The 21939-nt window shown below is 41.5% G+C and overlaps 1 protein-coding gene and 1 long non-coding RNA gene across 3 annotated transcripts; one reads left to right on the top strand and one right to left on the bottom strand.

Annotated features, from left to right (window-relative positions):
* Positions 1-1968: 1968 nt before the first annotated feature.
* LOC115104046 (uncharacterized) lies at positions 1969-7280 on the bottom strand. Of its 2 annotated transcripts, none has more exons than XR_003859691.1 (3): positions 7192-7280; positions 3480-3604; positions 1969-2527 (listed from the first exon to the last, which is right to left on the bottom strand). It is a non-coding gene; the product is annotated as an uncharacterized LOC115104046 (long non-coding RNA). The 2 variants fall into 2 exon arrangements; XR_003859690.2 differs by lacking the exon at positions 7192-7280 and adding an exon at positions 6282-6361.
* nags (N-acetylglutamate synthase) lies at positions 6514-18954 on the top strand. The gene is given in 9 exon segments (XM_029625205.2): positions 6514-6886; positions 12335-12612; positions 12713-12926; positions 13766-13808; positions 13811-13945; positions 15010-15049; positions 16663-16794; positions 17132-17314; positions 17664-18954. Coding segments are annotated over 9 exon segments (1566 nt in total). The 5' UTR covers positions 6514-6520; the 3' UTR covers positions 17839-18954.
* Positions 18955-21939: the final 2985 nt, after the last annotated feature.

Here is a 21939-nt window from a genome sequence, read left to right as displayed (position 1 = left end):
GTAGATATGTTCTATGTTTAATATTTCTATGCCTCCCATTCTTAAGTTCAGTTTTTGCATCTAAACGTTTTGTTTTGTACACCAGCTTCAAACAGCTGAAAATACAATATTTCCGGTTATGGCAACTATATTTTCACAGTGGTTTCGATGGTACAATGATTCTCGACACTATACTTGCTTCTTTTGTCGTATAAACTGAAATTAGGGTAACTATTCAAATTCTTTGCAACCAGGAAATGGAGTGATTTCTGCATATTGCACCTTTAAAAAGTAGCTACCAATATAACTTCAAAGAACTAGTTTCAACGGTATTGAAAAACCATCCCAAAACCATTTCAAATACCCTGGTATACGGTATACCGCCCAAGCATACTGGATAGTTTCCTGATGCTTGGGATTGGAAGACCCAATGGAGATGTAAGGGCTTGGATGCTGGTTTGGCTTTCCTGTGGACTCACATCAGATGTTAACTCACAAGCAGAAAGGGAAAAGTAGTGAAGTCATCCAGTTGGGAGATGAAACTGTCCTGATACTGGATAGCAGTGGGGAGCATTCTTCCTCCTGGTCTTCAGATTCATTGGAAGTCAGAATCATGCTGAGAAATTCCTTGGTGCAGGCGTCAATCTCTACATCCCCCACTGGGCTGACCTCTGACAACTGGGCCTCATTCTGGCTAGGTTGTGGTAGATCATGGATGGATGTTGCAACCATTTCAGCAGATTGCAAATAATCCTGTGGCTGTTCAGATATGACAGATTTGCTCACACCTTTACCATGAGATAAGAGAAGCTGCCTTAAAAGAAACTATGTCAGCCTTCAACTGGAGACAAACTTCAGAGAATGTATTTTTCCTAAAAGATTTCAGACCAGGTTGGGGGACGTTGAGTGGATTTGCATTGACCCCTGAAGTGCATTGAATGGATTCTGTTAAAGACTCCATATCATCTACAAAATACTGTATAATCACAATGGCTGTAGAATGTACACGCTGCAGAGAGGTGAGGAGTGATGGGGAAGCCGCAGAATCACACACATTTGTTAGGCTAGTAAGAGCACTTGAAGTCTTAAAGGAATGAGGAGAGCCAGAGTATTGTAATGTTTTGGTGCACCGTAGAGTCAGGGCCTACATTATTGCTGGTGTTTTCTGCTGCAGACGTGTCTTCCAGATCCCTTTGGTGATGACAAAATGCAGACTTTTTAATGCAAGTTCTTGAAGCAAGTTCCTAGGCCGTCATTGAAAATAAGAATTTGTTCTTAACTGACTTGCCTAGTTAAATAAAGGTAATTATATATATATATATATATATTTTTTAAAGTTCTTGGTTTCCAGATGGGTTGCTGCATCCTCCCATTGTGTCAACAATGACTGCCAGGTCCTCCTTACCTGTCGTTTATCCAAGGAATGACTCGATGTCTGGATCGGGTTCACAAGGAGTGAGTGATCTTGCCTTTCGTCATTGCCTCTTCAATCTTCTGCATCGTGTCAGAGATCACCCGCATCATCTTCTCAGCAACCGCCATGGCATACTGCATTTCACTCATCAGTGGGGAAGAACTCCCTGAAGGTGAATTGGAGATGACTACTAAGAGGGAAGAGTTAAGTTGATGCACAGCCTCCCCCACGAGAGCTCTGGTCAATTCACGTGAGCTACAAGTCACCCAGTGACTGGAAAGTTGTGTCCTCTGTGACCCAAAGATGTCTTTTAGGGGCTCAGTGATGGGAGCCTTTCCTTCATGCACCCTTTTCAACAAGGCCTAGGAACTTTAAAGCATTGATCTCTGATTAATTTTCTCATTTTACAATTAATTATAATTTCCAAACGGTGTTAATATTACTGGTTACTATCTCCTTTTCTGGACGTAATAATCACTTCAATGAGGACAGTTTTCTTGCCCTTAGAATTTGTATACAGTGAGTATTTGTCTGATTTAGGATGATTTTGTAAAAAAAAAAAACATTTTACATAGTTGAAAACTTGGGCTCATCAGTACATTTATTTAAAAACATATGTTTAGAAATGTGATAAGAATGTGTGAGATAGACATACACAAATCATACAATAAATACAGTAACCATTGATAAAGGTATGGAAGTGGGTTTGTGGGACCTATAGCAGTGTGCATCGGTGCCACCCTTTCACATCTCCCTGGACAGGTGGTTGAAGTCCTGCATCAAGCCCACCATCTTCTGCTAAAAAGCAGCCTCCTGTTCCTCAAAGTTTCGGGTCAAGCTAAAGAATGTGTGCAAGGGTTGGAAGGAGAATGTGTAATGCTATCACAGAAACCACTTCTCTTTGGCAGAGTCTGACAAACTGTACTCTGGTCATCTGTGTTAAACAAAACTAGTGCATAATATGTTTTTTGAAGTTGTGATGTCAAATGTTTTATATAATGAACAAAGTAACATTGATCTACTATTTAACTCCTACATCCAATGCTGTCAGAGTTGTCTTATCAATTAATTAAACGTTGACAGATTAACCTACAGGGTCTTTCTTCCATGATTTCATGAATCATTTTCCATTGCCTGATGAAGAAAAACACATTTGCATTAATTTAGCAGTTTCAGAATAATTACAGATGTAGGATCTTAATTTGATCACCCCTGTTGCAAGAGAACTTTGATGCAACGCGGTACATTTAACACTTGTAGTGTATTGAAGGTTTAAAAAGGCTCCTGAAGTTTGTAATTTCCACTTTAACATTTCTGACTTGATATTCCCATATTAAAAAATGTCTCAACCCTTACAAAAATTCCCATTAATTATAATTCACATAATAATTCACATTTCCTGTAGCTGCAGGATGATTTTCCTGCTGGAGAAAACCGACTCAATTTAAGATCCTACATCTGTAGATCTGGTGAAGACATCCATCGAATTCAACCAAAACAAAGGAAATGCCATGTCAGGTGCAGGTGGCCTATGACGTCAACGTTATCACTGGTTGCAGCAGAGCACTTGTCCAAGTAAAAAAATAACATCCACAATGCACCTAGTTATTTATCACCAGTGGCTAGCCTAACCATAGAGCCTACCAATATTGTAATACTTTTATGACTTAACATACTATTTCTATAAATTCATGCACTCAATCAGGTTAACCAGCCTTGCATATAGCCTATACTTTTGAAACCACACGCCTATTTCAAGATGTCTTCCTTTGTTTCATTCATATTTGATCAACCATGTGCTGGCCATGTGCTGCCCTGGCTTAGAGACCATTGCATTGACCTATATGTGCAAGACTCAGGACAGCTTATTTTTCAAATATATAGGATCCCCCCTGTAAGGGATTCATTTTGATGATGAATGGCATCTAATCTTTCAGAAGTAAATTGAGTGCATACAATTTTAAAAAGAAACCATTTAAGAAAGTAATGCCCTTGCAGTGATGTTTTGGTGCTAGGCCTACTGTTAGTACATGAGCCTTTCCCCTCACCACACCAAAGAGTATAACAAAATCATAGTCAAACATACCTTATTATCACGCTTGTCATGATTATCATGCTTGTCACAGGTTGAGACAGAAAGGCAAACTCCTGATTTTGGATATCTCCATCAACTGAAATAACAGCTGTAGGCTAGATGCAGTGATTCAGGTACTGTATGAGGAAAGGGATACATGAGTTGAAAAGGTAGAGGATTGGTTAAATGTAGGCCTATCCAATATGGAAAAACGACCTAACTCTCCAACCTGCGTGCTTGTGTCATTCGGGTTAAGTTGGGATCAAAGCAGAAGATGTATTTCTGTGGACTGCAAAGATTATGGATCAATAAAATATTCTTCCTTTTCTATTACCATATTCCTTCAACCTTTTTCAGATCTGCATGACAGTCTAAGTGTAGGGCAGAGGTACTAGCAAACATTAGGGGCTATGAGGTGCAATTTGGAACTCAGTAATTCGTGCACAATTCAATATGTATTGCTGAAGCGTTACATACAGCGCGCTAGAAATGTAAAGGTAATGTGTGAAAATCTGCAGCATTGACCGTGAATGCAGTCTCCACTAACCGGGAACATTGCCTTTAATTTTCAATCACACGTTTCCAAACAGTTTTTATGTAAGTAAAGTCATATCATATATTTGTTTTTAAATCACAACAGCTGTGATGGAAACAGGAAGTTTCGGTGTAATTTTTGACATGCCAACATATAATTTGTTCGTTCAACATGGTAGGATATTTTGTGTCGGTAAAATTAATTATGCAGTTAACCGCGGTGGAAACAACTTTATGCGCAAATATTGATATACAGTGCATTCGGAAAGTATTCAGACTCCTTGACTTTTTACTAATTTTGTTACCTTACAGCCTTATTCTAAAATGTATTTTTCCCCTTCGTCAATCTACACACAATATCCCATAATGACTAAGCAAAAGCAGTTTTTTAGATGTTTTGTTGTTGTTGATGTAAATAAGGTATTTGTTGTATTTTTTAAAAATGTAATCTAAATACGTGTGTTCGCTTTGTCATTATGGGGTATTGTGTGTAGATTGATGCGGGGTAACAATTGTATCCATTTTAGAATAAGGTTGTATCTTAACAAAATGTGGAAAAGGGGAAGAGGTCTGAATACTTTCCGAATGCACTGTAAAAATCTTTAAAAAATTGTATTGGTCACATACACAGTTAGCAGATATTGCGACTGTAGCGAAATACTTGTGCTTCTTGTTCTGACAGTGCAGCAATATCTAACATGTATTCTAACAATTCCACAACAACCACCTAAAACACAGTATATACATGTGAGATGAGTAATGCAAGATATGTAAACATTATTAAAGTGGCATTATTAAAGTGACTAGTGATCAATTTATTAAAGTGGCCAATAATTTCAAGTCTGTATGTAGGTCGTAAGGGCCTGGTCTTTGTAGTTAAATCTGTGCTTGAAATTCAGTACTTGACTGAGGGACCTTACAGATGTCGTATGTATGGGGGAAAGCGGAAGGTGTAGACATTCAACAATCATGTCAACCACTATTATTTCACACGGACTGAGTCTATATAACGTATTATGTGATTTGTATTACAATTAAATATATTTCAATCCAACGTTGTAAATAACAAACATGAGCTGGCACACACACCCAGAAGAATATATTTTATGTAGAGGAGCTGACTAACGGCGAATAAACTATAAGCTATGAAATAGAGTCGCACAGTCCATATATAAAATCCCAGTCATTCACTGGGAAAAACGTTGAAACACAACAAATGTGAAAGGCACCGTATCTGAATAACTCCAGTTGTGTTGGCAGGGCAGAGGTGTAGGAGCTTGATGCTCTCTCTGCAACTGCTTGGAGAAGACGGAAAGGAATTGGGTATCTGGAACCCAAGATGACTGCCCTAGATCGGCTGACCCCAAGGTGTGTTAATAAGGCATCTGGCAACCTGGTCCCTAGCAAACAATCTACAGAGTTTGAGAGGGGCTGTGAGATGGGCTGCCAAGAGTCACCGGCAGGTAATTCTGTAGCACCATTTGTACAGCCGAAATTTGTATTTTGGTGATGACTTAGGTCAGTTCCATTGATTGTCTTGTTTTAATCATATGGATTTAGTTGGATGTTTCTACGATAATCCATGGAAAAGCTATAGCATAGAGATTTAAATGCAATTTATGTGATCAATTATTTCTATAAAATGAATACTTCACTTTTTATGCAAACCGAAGGTTGTGGAAGTAGGCCAGATGTTTTTAGAACAACGTGCACTTGTTTTGATGTTTATAACGAGGTTTCCATCCAACCACTTCATGCGGCTGAATTACCTAATGACTGAAAAAAGTCACGACCCGGCTGATGGAAATAGGATATGCCGGTACAATTTGATAAATGCAGACTGACAATTTGTTCTTTCGACAGGGTGGGATTTTTTTTGTGTCGTAAAATTAATTATGCGAACAAAAATTGCGGTGGAAACGCCTTTATGCGCTAATATTGATATAATAGCCATATCGAAGTAAACTTGGATTCACGAGATGATATGTTGTGTGATCTTCCCACCACTACCCGGGAAACCATGCAGTTTAGGCTACAGTACATATTAAATACATTTGGATGAACTTCAGTTAAAAGGTTATGATTGTTTTAAAATACAAAATAACAATTTAATTGGTGGAATTAACCACGTCACTGGGAAACTCAAGGGCCCTAGCGATCGCACATTCACCCCTGTCAAAAATATATATATATATATCCTTCGTAGTAATCAGAGAGGAATGGACATTGTCAACATTTAAATAGGCTAACGGTGAATGTCTGAAATAAAACGTACTTTACCTTGGCGAATCACCGTCACAACTGGAGTTGGAGTGAACCTAGAACGGACCCTCTTTTTATGAAGCTGAGTGGTGTCTATGACAACCACATTGGCGAGAGTAACGTCCTTCCGTCGTCTACACTAGTTAAATACCTCTGCCTGAAACCTGTCTGTCAGTAATATTTTTAGGCGTGTTGGAGGTGTAGAACCAGTTTAGTTACTTAGCTAGTTATAAAACGACCTCTATTAGCCAGCAAACATGGCTAAAGTCAACAGTGGTACCTCTAGTTGCAGAGTCATGGTAATGGCTGGTAAATACTTGACGAACCCCTCACCGGGGCTTGTCCCGAGCACATGTCACCGGCGAATGTTAAAACTTCAGCGACGCTTGGCGAGTTCAAAGGCGGCCGGCCAGGGAGGCAAAACCCCGGCGTTGGCCCAGCAAGAGTTCCCGAACTCTTTCTCAGCCTCTGACCGCTACGTTCTGTCAAACCGCACGTTAATTTATCGGGATGTGAAAGCGTTTCTCAATGAAATTGGTGGAGACCCTCGAGAAGCTCGGTACTGGTTGACCCAATTTCAGAGAGCCAGTTTGGCACAATCGCCAGCATTTGCAGTGCTCGAGGTAAGTGGCTAACAAGCTAGGCTAATGCCAGTGTAACTTGCAAAAACATTATAGGGGAACAATGAATGAAAATAACTGTCAAACGGAATAGCGTGGTTCGTTAAAGTGATTGAAACGAACTAATAATTGTGTACAGCTGTCAGAATTTAACTAGTTACTGCCTGGCATCTGTCCAACAAGTTTAACTAAAAAGCTCATGATAACCTATCCAATTCTAATTATGCTATAACTAGCTAACTGTAACTAGTAGCTCATACATAGGCAAATATGTGCTACACACAAACGCTCATGTGCTACACACAAACCTTAGAAACAATAGTCGCTAGCAAAAATCGCTGGCGCTGCATAGCTTTATGGGCAGGAGGAGTGTCCCTCTTCACATTGTGAGGTGACTGTAGCTCAAGAGCAGGATAGGTTCACCAGTCAGCCACTTTTAGAGCAGGCGTGGCCAACCCTCCTCCTGAAGAGTTACTGGGTGTACTGTATGCAGGCTTTTGTTCTAGCCCTGCTTGAACACCTTATTCTAATCAGCCACTCAGCAGGACCATGTTTACTGAATCAGGTTTTTTATTTTTTATTATTATTATTATTATTATGTATTTGTATTTTTATTAACAACAAATCAATACATAAAGCACATGAGGGAACACAAGCATACATAGATTACAAACAATAGACAATCGAGCTAGGGGGTACAATTACACAAGGACCTTAAGGGACATGCATATACTTAACAATTCTAACAGCTTTTTTGTTAGTAGAGCATTTAACCATCTTAAAATACAGTTCAATTTATTTTTGTAGGGTACGAAAATGTGGTTTTCTGTTTGTAAATTTACATTTGTGTATATGAAATTTGGCCAAAAGAATAATGAAATTAATTACATAAAAATGATTCCGCTTATTTCTATTGTATGTAAAGAATCCAAACAGTACATCTCTCCACAATAGTGTAAAATCTTCATAAATGTGTTCAATTATAAACCTACTGATGTCTTGCCACAGTTTTCTTACATGCATACAATGCCAAAAAAAGATGCACAACTGTTTCTAGGTGGTCATTACAAAAGGAGCAATTTGAGTTGATATTTTCCTTAAACTTCTTCATATAGTGGTTGGCAGGATAATATTTAGGAATAATTTTAAAGGAAACTTCCTTAATTTTGTTAACAAGTAGGTATGTGTGTGGCAACATCCAAACTTTTTTCCAACAGATATTATCAATAAATCCATTCCAATAAGGCATGACATAAGGTATAGATATAACATCCTGCTGAAACAAGGATCGTATCGCTCTGTTGTTGAATGGACCAAAAGAGAAACAAATCTTTCCTACTGATGAGTCAACAGGGTCAATAGAAGGTAGGCTCTGAGGGTCAGGTCTTGACATGTTCCTGAATAACATAGCAACACCTGAGGGAATGGCATCTAAAACAATCGCAAAATCTTTAGGTGTTACAGGGACCTTGTAAAGTGATAAGAATTCCCTATAACTGAGTAAAAGACCCTCTGCATTTACCAGTTGGCTCACCAATAGGATATTATTTCTGAACCAATATTCTAAAAACAGAGAGGTATTTTTATACAATATATCCCGATTATTCCATATATAATATCTGTGTGGAGAAAAATTGTGTTTATAAATTAAGGACCATGACAAGAAAACCTGCCGATGAAAAGCAGAAAGTTTCACTGGAACTTTGTCAATATTATAATTGCAAAACAACATGAAGTTAAGGCCACCAAAAGTAGAGAAGACATGATGAGGAATAAAATTCCAGATAGAAGTGGGTCTTCTTAGGAATTGTTTTATCCAATTGATCTTGAAAGTATTATTTAAAGTAGTAAAATCCAGAATATTCAGTCCACCATTCGCATAAATGTTCATTACAACAGTTTTCCTAATGTAATGGGTACGGTTTCTCCAAAGAAAGTTGAAAAGCATCTGGTAATAAAGATAGAGCACCATATGTTAGTCTAGAGATACCTTCAGCCTTGGTTATTAGGACTCTACCTTTTAAAGATAAGTCCCTCTGTAGCCATTGATTTAGTTTCTTCTGGGGTTTTTTAATAAGAGGGTTAAAATTTAGTAAAACATTTACTGTTTTTAAGTTTAAGTTTACTGAATCAGGTGTGTTAGAGTGTATCTGAAATAAGACGTCACATCAGGGCCGGTACTGGACACTCTGCCGATAATAATCAAATTGCCTCCTCTACTAGAATAGTCCCAGTAAGCAAAATTATGTTTAAAATATGTATTTTCCAGATGTTGAAATCGGGATTATTTTCAGTTCTGAATGAAAGTTTTTCAAATATGTAATTTATATCAGCTACCCAACTGAGCCTATTTGCAATGTGTTTTCACAGCGGGAAATGCAGAATCATTTTATTTTTCACTATGATCAGCTCGTAAAAAAATGTAAGGCTACAAACTTGAAGCCACTGATCATGACAATTTAGCCCGCTTGGATGCAACTCCTGAACAGCAGTTGTGAGTAGCCGGGAGTTTTTCCTAACCACGTACTTCTACATCTGCATTGCTTGCTGTTTGGGGTTTTAGGCTGGGTTTCTGTGTAGCACTTTGTGACATCAGCTGATGTAAGAAGAGCTTTATAAAACCATTTGATTGTTGATTCCATAGTGTCCATTTTACTTTGACCTGTCCTGTTTTTAGGATATGTTTAACATGTCAGAGCATTGTTTTATTTGATTGGGTGCCATTTAGGTTAGGCTATTTGACCGGAGAAACCTGCATGATGTATAAAGTTTCCATCTCATTACACTGTCATACATTTTTATCTCCAGCCTGTAGGTTACAGAAAAGGCCACATACTCTTTCTACCACAGGCTATATCTGTTACATGATTTGTGTTAGATAATTTTTTTGGGGGGACAGAATGTTGGTGGTGCGCCGCAGAAATGCGTCTCTCCAACAGCACCCTGTATAGGTGCGCTGGGAATGGACAGGATAAATATGTTGCGTCCCTGCCTTTGACAAAGCGGACACTGCTTATCACAGGGTGGCATCAGCTCTCACCTAAAAAGCCAACATGCCACTTGAGAGAAATTGTCATTGTTTTTAGGCAGAATTATGTGATGTTTTATGTGTTGTTGGAGGTGCGTCTTGGTCAGTTTAGCTCAGAAAATGCCGCCCTAGTCAATCTGCCGAGTTATCCTGCCTAATGAGCAGTCCGGCTCTGCTACACACCCAGTAGCTCTCATCATGGAAGGTTTTAGATAGTGCGAGAGCCTGATTATTATTATAAAAAATATTTTATAAAAGACAAGCAAACGCTTGGTAATCCTTCTGTGGGAAGATGGCAGACAAAGAAGAAATGAAGAAAGTGGAGCATATTCGGAGTAAATATGGAGTGGGGGTATTGCACAAGCCTTCTGGAAGATCTGGTGAAGGAGAAGATGGTGGATTGGAGGAAATTGGATTATGTTTTGAGGGAATATGGAATTGAGGATCGCACAGAAGTTTTGCTAGAGAAGGAAAGTGAACGTGAAGAGAGTGAGGCTGAATTAATTGTGGTGGCAGGTGCAGTGATGACCACCGTGAAGGAGCTCAGTGTGGTGAGGGAAGGAGCTCAGTGTGGTGAGGAAAGGAGCTCAGTGGTGAGGGAAGGAGCTCAGTGTAGAGGGAAGCAGTGTGGTGAGGAAAGGAGCTGAGTGTAGAGGGAAGCAGTGTGGTGAGGAAAGGAGCTGAGTGTAGAGGGAAGCAGTGTGGTAAGGAAAGGGGCTGAGTGTAGAGGGAAGCAGTGTGGTAAGGAAAGGAGCTGAGTGTAGAGGGAAGCAGTGTGGTGAGGAAAGGAGCTGAGTGTAGAGCGAAGCAGTGTGGTGAGGAAAGGAGCTGAGTGTAGAGCGAAGCAGTGTGGTGAGGAAAGGAGCTGAGTGTAGAGGGAAGCAGTGTGGTGAGGAAAGGAGCTGAGTGTAGAGGGAAGCAGTGTGGTAAGGAAAGGAGCTGAGTGTAGAGGGAAGCAGTGTGGTGAGGAAAGGAGCTGAGTGTAGAGCGAAGCAGTGTGGTGAGGAAAGGAGCTGAGTGTAGAGGGAAGCAGTGTGGTGAGGAAAGGAGCTGAGTGTAGAGGGAAGCAGTGTGGTAAGGAAAGGAGCTGAGTGTAGAGGGAAGCAGTGTGGTGAGGAAAGGAGCTCAGTGTAGAGGGAAGCAGTGTGGTGAGGAAAGGAGCTGAGTGTAGAGGGAAGCAGTGTGGTGAGGAAAGGAGCTCAGTGTAGAGGGAAGCAGTGTGGTGAGGGAGGTTGGCGTCAAGTGCAAAAAGAGGGATTACGTCCCATAGTAGCTCAGAGATGGAACCTGACGAGAGGAAGGCTGTAGTACCTGCAGTGAGGACTTCAGAATTTGTGCGAGGATGCAAAGGATGATTCTGGCCCAGTGGGAGTGAGATTTATGGAGAGAATGGATCCTTGCATTTTGGCTGATCCATATGTGGTGTCAGGTTGGGTGGAGAAGAGGTTGGGGACTGTTGAGTTAGTGAGATTAAGTTATTGGACTAGTGGTGATTTTTCTTCAGGGAGCGGGTGCTCCGGGTCACACGATTAGGAACAAGAAATGTGACTTGCTTTGCCTTCCAGAGCAGGGTGCCGTTGAAAGGAGTGATAACGGGGAGGCATTAAGTGTTAAGGGGGATTAGTTGAAATGGAGGAGTCCCATTGTCTGCGACGCCAGCCACTTGGTGCGATGCATATCCGGAGGAGAGTGTGGGGAAACGGAGAAGACTCAGTCTTGCAGAGTCTTTGCCAGATAAGGTCAAGTTAGGAAGTTATCCCGTGAGAGATTCCGTTCCGAAAATACTACAGTGTTTTAGGTGTCAAGTTTATGGGCATGTTACAGCAGTGTGTAGGAGGGAGATTCCTTGATGTGAGAAGTGTGCAGGAGGAATGTGAAGTATCGTTGGAGAAAGTGGTTAGTTGTGGGGGTGCCCATAGGGTTGGAGATGTGAGGTTGAGGTTGCCATGGTCATAGTAGTACAGAAAGTGTCGTATGCAGACGTAGTAGAGGAAGATGGTTACAGGGTGAGGGATTCCTGTGAGTAACCAGAGACCAATAGAGAGGAATGGGAATAATGTGTTTCAGTAAGGTGGGTTTCTTAGCATTCATAGCCACGGTTGTCAACTGTACTGCGGAAATGGATTGGAATTCACAGAAAATAAAGATTGAGGCAGCAGAGAAGTACTTGGGATTGCGAAGATTTACCTTTTCCCATATTTTTTTTATTATCGTATCAAGAATGTAATGTAGATAGGCTGTGGCTGGCCTCACACACCAGTGCAGTAGGTGGCGGTGTATGTGCCTAAAAGTTGGATGCGATCCGCCACACCAAATCCGAAAGAAGAAGAAACTCTCGTCATGGTTAGCCCTTTTATGAGTTTTGATAAATTATTGATATCTAGCACTTGTTCACTGACATTTGAAATCTATCTTCATGTCAGGTGGACAAATCTGTATTCGAGAGCCGAGAGATGCTGCAGAGTCTGGCGTTTGGGCTCTCATTCCTGCAGCGGATGGACATGAAGCCAGTCGTGGTGATGGGACTGTCACGGCCTGAGGACGACGACGCTCCAGACGGGTTTACTTCCAACTCCAGGGCTGATATCGTTCAGCGGTGCCAGACCCTAACAGAGGTCCTACAGCAACACTCAGCCAGTGTCATACCTTTCTTCAGTGCAGAGGCCTTGCTGCTGGTGCAGGATCCACCCCAAGGAAGCAGGTCTCCCCTACCACACTTACCCTATCCTCCTTTGCATTACGATATTACTTGTTTGTTTTGACTTATTTTTAAGAGGAATAACGGCCCTATGTGTTGTCAGTGCAGGGTCCTCCATTGCAGTGGACAAAGGCCTGCTCCAGTGGAGCCTGGACTGCGGGGCCATCCCCCTAGTGTGCCCTGTGGGGCGGGACACCACGGGCCGCTCTGTGGCCCTGGACTCGGTGAATGTCACGGCCTCCATCTCCAAGGTCCTGCAGCCACTCAAAGTCATGTTCCTCAACAGCTGGGGAGGCCTCCGCAATCAGAGTCACAAGGTGGGTTAATTTGGGGTTATTTTGGGGGGTGTTGGGTGGCAGATTGGAGGTTAAGTATTTTCTCAATGCATGTGCGTTCATGGTACTTGACCTACAGCATGTAGTTAAGGAGCTTGTCGCTGTCTTCTTTGCTCTTTGAAGGTAGGCCCATCAGACTTTTCACAGCAGATAAGTCCGTACATTTCCTGTACATTAGAAGCAGTAGGCTATTTACTCCCAATCAAAGAGGCCTAACACCTGCCTGCTCTCCAGTATAGGACTACAGGGAACTGCCAAAATAAAGGAAACACCAACATAGTGTCTTAATAGAACATTGGGCCGTCACGAACAACAGAACATCTTCAATGCGCCTTGGCATAGATTGTACAAGTGTCTGGAACTCTATTGGAGGGAGACATGAGAAATCTGTAATTTGGTGTTTTGTTGATGGTGGTAGAAAATGCTGTTTCAGGTGCTGCTCCAGAATCTCCCATAAGTGTTCAATTGGGTTGAGATCTGGTGACTGAGACGGCCATGGCATATGGTTTACATCGTTTTCCTGCTCATCAAACCATTCAGTGACCTCTCGTGCCCTGTGGATGGGGGCATTGTCATCCTGGAAGAGGCCACTCCCATCAGGATAGAAGTGCTTCACCATAGGTTGAAGGTGATCACACAGAAGGGCTGTGTATTTATTGGTGTTTACCTTTCCCTCTAAGGGGATGAGAGGACCTAAACCATTTCAGGAAAATGCACCCCACTCCATAACCGAGCCGCCAGAACCCTCATTTACTCTAAGTGTTTCCTTTATTTTGTTCACCTTGATGTGTTTCTGTCCCACTCTCCTGTCCCCATATCAGGTGCTGGATCTAGTGTCTCTGCCCGGTGATCTTCCCAGTCTGTCGGGGCGCCGTGGCTGAGCTTGGCCGAGCGTCGGAGGGTGGGCACCATCGCCCAGCTCCTGAACCAGCTTCCCTGCGAGTCCTCTGCAGTTATCACCTCTGCCAGCACAATGCTCACAGAGCTGTTCAGCCACAAGGGTGAGGGAGACCTGTGTGTGTGTGTGACCCCCCCCCCTCACTGACTAACCCCTATGTCTAACCGATGCTCTCTACACACTCACTCACACTCTGCACCTGTCACTGCTGCTGTTGATGCCACGTGGGGCTCACCTCTCATGTTGCTGAGCAGAGTTTGGGGCCCCTTAAGGCAGGCATAGGCGTTCCGCAACTTCAGTCCTCTGGAGTCAGTCCCTGCTCTCTCCCTTTCTGCTGCTTCCCTTTTATCTCCCAGGGGCTTTTATGTATCAAGCATCTCAGAGTAGGAGTGCTGATCTAGGATCAGGTCCTTCCTGTCCATATAATCGTATTCATTATGCTCCGAGACACTTCATACATACGGCCGCCGGTGTCCCAGTTCTTAATTACTCGCTGAATTGAAGTAAAGAACAGACCCCAGCAGACACTCTGGCCCTCGAGGTGTAGTAGACCACAGGAGGTTGGTGGCACCTTAATTGGGGAGGACGGAAACGCGGTAATGGCTGGAGCGGAATGAGAGGAATAGTTTAAAAATACATAGTTTGATGCCATTCCATTCGCTCCGTTCCGGCTATTATTACGAGCCGTCCTCCCCTCAGCAGCCTCCACTGTAGTAGACTGTATGTCCATGCATGCAGCTCATGTTGTGCACGGCATCTATGTGTATCTGTGACATCTGAAATCCAACCAAGGGTCATGTTAAGGTCCTAGGATGTGTATTTTGAGAAGTGACCTTAGCACAGCAGTGGTTTTAAAGATGCACTCGTTGACCTGGGTGTCTCCATTTCTTTATCATACAGCACAGATATGTAAATGTGAGTCACTGCATGCAAAAGTCTACACGACAGGTAATCAATCCTTCACTGACCTAACTGGTTAGATTTATCCCATTCCGTACACTCAAAGTACTGACACAAGGAAATGGCAGACTCCTCAACAGTCCTTGGGTAATTCACTTTTCAAGCTAGTTCACCTTGTCCTCAACATTGTATCGTGGCATTTGTGCTTCCTGATTTGACATGCTTTGTGCACACAATTGTTCATTTTCACCCCTGCTGTTTTCATAGGTTCTGGTACACTGTTCAAGAATGGAGACCCCATTCACAAGTGAGTATTTCAGTGTCTTGTTGTGGAAATTCAGTACTGTGAGAGACTTGGTCATTTCTTCACACAATCATCTTTATTTAATATCGATTTAATTATTGCAATGAGGCTGGTCGACCGAGTAACCTAACCTTTACACAAATGCAGAGTACTATATATAGCTGACACTAGCAATGCATTTACATTTACGTCATTTAGCAGACGCTCTTATCCAGAGCGACTTACAAATTGGTGCATTCACCTTATGACCTCCAGTGGAACAGTAGTGCATCTAAATCTTTTCAGGGGGAGGGGGTGAGAGGGATTACTTTATCCTATCCTAGGTATTCCTTAAAGAGGTGGGGTTTCAGGTGTCTCCGGAAGGTGGTGATTGACTCCGCTGTCCTGGCGTCGTGAGGGAGTTTGTTCCACCATTGGGGGGCCAGAGCAGCGAACAGTTTTGACTGGGCTGAGCGGGAACTGTACTTCCTCAGTGGTAGGGAGGCGAGCAGGCCAGAGGTGGATGAACGCAGTGCCCTTGTTTGGGTGTAGGGCCTGATCAGAGCCTGGAGGTACTGAGGTGCCGTTCCCCTCACAGCTCCAATGCTCAGCCATGGTTGGTTCAATCCCCTCTCATGCAGACCAAGGAGCATCATAAGCCACTCTGGGTTCATCCTGTCGTTATCTGCACTTGGGTTGTTGTCTTAACCCCTCCCTGGCTTTGTCAACTCAAGCCGTCTCTAGTGACCATACATCCAGATTAGCTGCAGGGAACTAGTGGAGCCCATGAAAACACAGACACTAACAGGACAGTGTTACTATTAGTTAAATATGAATTGTTAACCATTAATATAAAATAAACCAGCTAAATATGTAAGTTCTCTATCATACTCTCTTCTCTGTTAGCTTGCAATTTTGCTTTCAACTTGGATGTGTTCACTGTGGGCGGAGCCTCCTATCTTGAGTCGTGCATGTTTAACCTGACTATTACGCAAACTCTTCCATTGACGTCAGTGCAAGATTTTTGTGTGAAATTTAGGAACAGTTAGGCTACTTGCTCATGCCATTTACTTCTGACATTATATCGCTTAGTTTCCTCACTAAGCCTTTCGTATCGGCACCATAACAATAATGTCACCTGTCACAGTGATAGCTCTGGAACCATAAGTCTAGGGAGACAAGTGTCTGTTCACACACCACAGGTGGTATTTTCCACTTCTAATCGCACACAGGCTGTGCACAGAGTACTCCCTCATGACAAGCCCGTGCAGATGGCCGTTGTGCTATCTGATGTGAAACAAATACTCTCCTACAACCACAACTCCTTAACTAAATGTAGAGTTAGCAAGTTAAGGTTTGCGCAGGAAGAAAAAGATCAACTACAGATTTATCGTGTTTGATAAGATCAATTCTGACTTTAGTATTTTGTGCACTGCATGTGTGCAATTAGGCATGGGGAAAGGTGACTTTTCCCCCGTCAGCCAATGAATTAATTCTGACTTTGAGACGGGTGATGCCTGTCATCCCAAGGGTCTTGTCATAGATAGTTGAGCTTGTCAGGTGTCTGTTAAAAGTGATGCAAAGTTAATCACAACTACAATTATACCATCTCTCTTTCTATCCTTTTGTTTGGCCAGGTACAGCACTCTGGATGACATAGACCTAGACCGCCTACTGGCCCTGATAAACAAGTCTTTCGAAAAGAACCTGAGGGAGGACTACATTGAGTCACTCAAAGGCCGCCTCCACTCCATCTACCTCTCTGAAGGGTAGCCCCCCCCCCCCCCCCACACACACACACGTCTTCATGTGTGGCATCCTTTTTTCCTTGGCCTTTTCCTGATCTGTGGCTACATTCCGATTCTCTACCCTTCTCCAGATGTGTAAACTTGTACAATCCGCTCTCATAGATGAACAAAAAAAAATATTGTGAGGAATATGGCAGTGGAAGGAAACTTCCTCCAGCCATGCTTACACCAACCCAATGATTTTCAATGCATGAGGAGGAGTGAACGAGTCCACGCTACTGGAGAAGGGTAGGTAAAGAACGGGAACCTTGCCCGTGTCTCAAAGAAACCGCAACATGGAATGTTCTATCACCTGCAGGTACAGTGCAGCAGCCATCATCACCAGGGAGCCTCTGAGCAGCGATACGCCCTATCTGGACAAGTTTGTGGTGAGCAGCAGCAAGCAGGGTGAGGGCACCAGCCAGATCCTGTGGGAGTGTATCAGGCAGGACCTGGGCAAGCTCTTCTGGAGGTCCCGCGCCACCAACCGCATCAACCCCTGGTGAGGAGAACATGACACTGCACAATGGACACAAGAAACATGACTTATGGCTGTTTTGGCCCCACATAATGGCTGAAGTATCAGAGTCAAGTTGAGAGTATCTAGAAGATTTTCTCTCCAATTCTGCGGGGCAATTTGTCTTCTTTTTTTTTCACTACCAAAAAATGCATAAAAAAAAAAATGTTAAACTGTGAATTAAAAATAAAAGTCATGCTCTGTCTTTCTAATGTAGATGTTTTGGATACTAGTTGTCCCTGCCTGAACCAACACCTAGACTCACTGCTGTGTACAGGGTTGTCTCTTTCTTTAAAACATTTATTTTTCCTTCCTTTTCTCCACCTATCCTCAGGTACTTCAAGCATTGCGACGGAAGCTTTGTCAACGGCAGCTGGATTGTATTTTGGTTCGGCCTCTCAGACATCAGGGAGTCGTACCAGCTCGTAGAGTATGCCAAACGTGTTCCAGACTCCTTCCACGGTCCGATAATGGGGGGAGCCCCCCAGCAGCCACCCCCAGGATCCTGAATGAACTCTCCCAACATTCCTCCTCCAAGCCTAAATAAATGGTTGCAGAACACCATGCTAAAATAAGCAGTTCCTCCCATTGACAAACTGTTTTCTGGTCAATTTGATGTGGTATTGCTTGGTGGCTTGGTGCAGTAGGTCATTGTTTTGAGTGCCAGAGAGCATCTTGGGTTAGACTGCGGTGGTTATATTTGGATCTGGCAGAATTGCAGTAAGCGTGCCTTCAGCACTCTGGCTGCTGAAGGTTTGTTTGGTGGAAAAGGTTGTACATTTAGTCTGGATTCACCCCCCTCATGTAGTTGATTTCACTACTGTGCTTGGGCCAAATCCCAAATTGAGGTACATGCTCAAAACTCACACTCTGTGCACCTTGGATTGATGTCATTGGGGGATATGTGAGTGTTGAAGGCAGATCTCAAGTTATGATTTGGCCCTTAGAAAGCCCTGAAGCAAAATCTAATTTAAGAAATACATGATGAGAGATTAATGTCTTCTGGAGTTTATAGAGTGGCTTCCCTTTTTCATCTTGGAGCTTTTTAATTATAATTTTTTTTTTTTTACATTTCAGAAATATGTTTCAAATACAAACATTTCAAGATGGTGCTTTAAGAGACTTATGCCAATGTTTACATTTCAAAGGGTATTTCTTCAGTGTAGATCCAGCATTCGGTCACTTTCATGCTGGATTAACCACAGTGGTCAATGCCAGTATCATTTTTTTTTTTTTTTACACTTTTGTCTTAACTCTACAACAAATGTGAAGTTTACATTTTTATGTGACATTTTTTTACTTGAATCTCAAGAATTTCAAATAGACTCAATGCTGGTTTTGGAGTTACGGTAGTCCATTCAAGGACCAAGGTAATCTAAAAAATGCAGCTAGCCTTTTACATGGCTGACCTCTACTGTTAAATGCACAAAAGATTGCCAATCAAATTAACTGATTTAAAATGGGCATGATTTTAGTCATCTGGGGGACAAAAAACAGTAATTGACTTCATACATTCTGGAGGTTTACAACATGCATATTTTGAACAATAGTTGAAATGTATAAAAATGATCAGCCATTGGTTCAACGTGTAATTTACATGGAATTAAAGTTTACATTTTGAAACACACAGACCTACTGTGGATTTTGTCTGGAATTCCATGAATGCCTTAAATTCACTGCAACAATCCAATGGACAAGGGATGCAAACTAGTCACCTTTCGGTGAAATTCGCTGTTTTGAATCCAAAATAGCGGACCTACGTGATTCGTGTAGATCCGATGAGAAAAGTTGGGCTGGTGGGGGGGGTGAAGAGGCAACCAATTTATTAGTTAAAACATCAGCTCACGCTCTGGAAAGGCAGCTTTTCAGTTACAGCAGCGCGTCCCCTGAACAGTGTTGCCATCTTAGTGACTTGGTTGCTATATTTAGTGAGTATTCAGACCCCTCTAGCGACACAACATGAAACGTTACATAATACAGAACATTAGTAGACAAGGACAGAGCTACATCACATTGTTTAAAAAAAAAAAAAATTAAGGCACACACAGCCTACATATCAATAGGTACTCACAAACTACCTAGGTCAAATAGGAGAGAGGCATTGTGCCGTGAGGTGTTGCTTTATCTGTTTTTTGAAACCAGGTTTGCTGTTGATTTGATCAATATGAGTTCCATGCAATAATGGCTCTACATAATACTATATGCTTTCTTGAATATTTTCTGGATTTGAGGACTGTGAAAAGACCCCCGGTGGAATGTCTGGTGGGGTACGTGTGTGTCAGAGCTGTGTGTAAATTGACTGTGCAAACAATTTGGGATTTTCAACACAATGTTACTTATAAGAAGAAGTGATGCAGTCAGTCTCAACTCAGCCAAGAGAGACTGGCATGCATAGTATTTATATCAGCCACCTGAATACAATGAAGAGAACGACGTTCCGCTCTGTTCTGGGCCAGCTGCAGCTTAACTTGGTCTTTCCTTGCAGTACTCGACCACACAACTGGACAATAATTATGATTAGACAAATCTAGAGCCCACAGGACATGCTTTTTGGAGTGTGGTGTCAAAAAAGCAGAGCATCTCTTTATTACGGACAGACCTCTCCCCATCTTTACAACCAATTCATCTTTGTGTTTTGACCATGATATTTTACAGTCTCTAGGATAACGCCTAGTAATTTAGTCTCCTCAACTTCTTCAACAGCCACACCATTCATTACCAGATTGTGTACCAGAGATGTTCGGGACCAGTTTATTACTGGCCACTCATTCCAAAACAGATTGCAACTCTTTGTTAAGGGTTTCAGTGACTTCATTAGCTGTGGTTGCTGATGCGTGTCTGGTTGAATCATCAGCATACATGGACACACATGCTTTGTTTAATGCCAGTGGCAGGTCATTGGTACGCCATACTTTACATGTTTGACATTAGAGAAGCTTCCATTAAAGAAAGATAGATCTGAATCCACGATATGGTAGAGTTTGAAAAGCCATAACACAAATACGTTTTTTTTAAACAACAGGTTATGATATCAAAGGCGGCACTGTAATCTTGCAGTACAGCTCCTTCAATCTTCTTATTATCAATTTCTTTCAACCAATCATCAGTCATTTGTGTCAGTGCAGTACATGTTGAGTGACCTCTATAAGCATGCTTATAGTCTTGTTAATTTGTTTACAGATAAATAGCATTGTATTTGGTGAAACACCATTTTTTTCCAACAGTTTGCTAAGAGCTGGTAGCAAGTTTATAAATATGCTGTTAGAACCAATAAAAGCTGCTTTATACAAATCTTGGGTAGTGGAATTACTTTGGCTTCCTTCCAGGCCTGAGGCGAAATACTTCCTTCTAGGCTCAGATTAAAGATACGACAAATAGGAGTGGCTATAGAGTCAGCTACCATCCTCAGCAGCTTTCCATCTAAGTTGTCAATGCCTAAATTTGCTCACTTTGCCAATGAAGAAACCATTAAAATAATTGACAAAATCAAATAGTTTTGTGATGAATAAGCCATCTGATTCGATGAAATATGAAGTTGAATGTGTCTTTCTGGAAGCGAAAGAAACGCACACCAATTTAGGCGAGGTGTTGGCTAGCGGAGTGGAACACTTGAAAAACTAAAGGAGTGCCGCACACTCTATGGGCTCAGATGCATCAATATTTATATAGGTTTCGACAGACAAGCTGTCTTCATCAGGGTATAACGACAAAACACTGCGGGGGATGACTAATTTATATAGTGTCAAAAGACACACATAGGCAGTGTTGCCAACTCCTCAGTAAGGAAAGTAGCTATTTATTTTTATTTAAAAATAAATTAAATTGTTGGCAGATTCATTTTATTTTTAAAAGTATTTTATTTTATTCAAAATACAGATCAACAATTTACATTCTTACATCAAAACATTACATCAAAACAGAACGCAGGTATTAATGAGAAAATACTGGAACAAACAACAAATATTTAAATAAAACAAACAATTCTAGTGCAATTGTAATTACTCTGAGAAAATCTTATTGTAATGATTTAGGAAGATGTTATTCTTGTTATTGTTTACTATGGTTAATGTTTTAATAAAAGAGTTCAATTCAATCCCAAAAATTTGTAATTTTGGTATAGAATTTTGGAATATTTGTTTGTGTATGAAGTATTTGGCAACAAGAATTTTAAAAAATTACAATAATTTCAGTGGTCTTGTTATCATTGCAATAGTAACATATATCTTTCTTGTCAAAAACATAGGTCATTTTCATAATGGTAAATAAGTATTTTGCAAGGTTTTCCCAAAATGACACAAATTTACATTCAAAGAACAAATGAGACAGATTCTCACCTTGTTTTTCACAGAAAACGCAGATATCATCAATAGCCACAAATTTGGATATTATAGAATTACACGGATATATCTTATGTAACATTTTGAAGTGCACTTCCTTAACTTTGTTTGGTATACAATGTTTTTAAGGTCTTAACCATGCATTTTTCCAGGCAATGTCAGGAATAAGCATGTTCCAGAAAAACTTTCCTCTCTGTGTGAGTTGGTTTTGTGAATGAAGGATTTGTCTTATATATTTGTTACCTCAAGATCTCTCAAGTAAGCCGACACTTT

This window comes from Oncorhynchus nerka, linkage group LG21 (genome assembly GCF_034236695.1).
Source record: "Oncorhynchus nerka isolate Pitt River linkage group LG21, Oner_Uvic_2.0, whole genome shotgun sequence".
In the NCBI taxonomy this organism is placed as follows: domain Eukaryota; kingdom Metazoa; phylum Chordata; class Actinopteri; order Salmoniformes; family Salmonidae; genus Oncorhynchus; species Oncorhynchus nerka.
The sequence above is the reverse complement of the archived record's forward strand: the minus strand, read 5'-3'. Positions and strand labels throughout refer to the sequence as shown.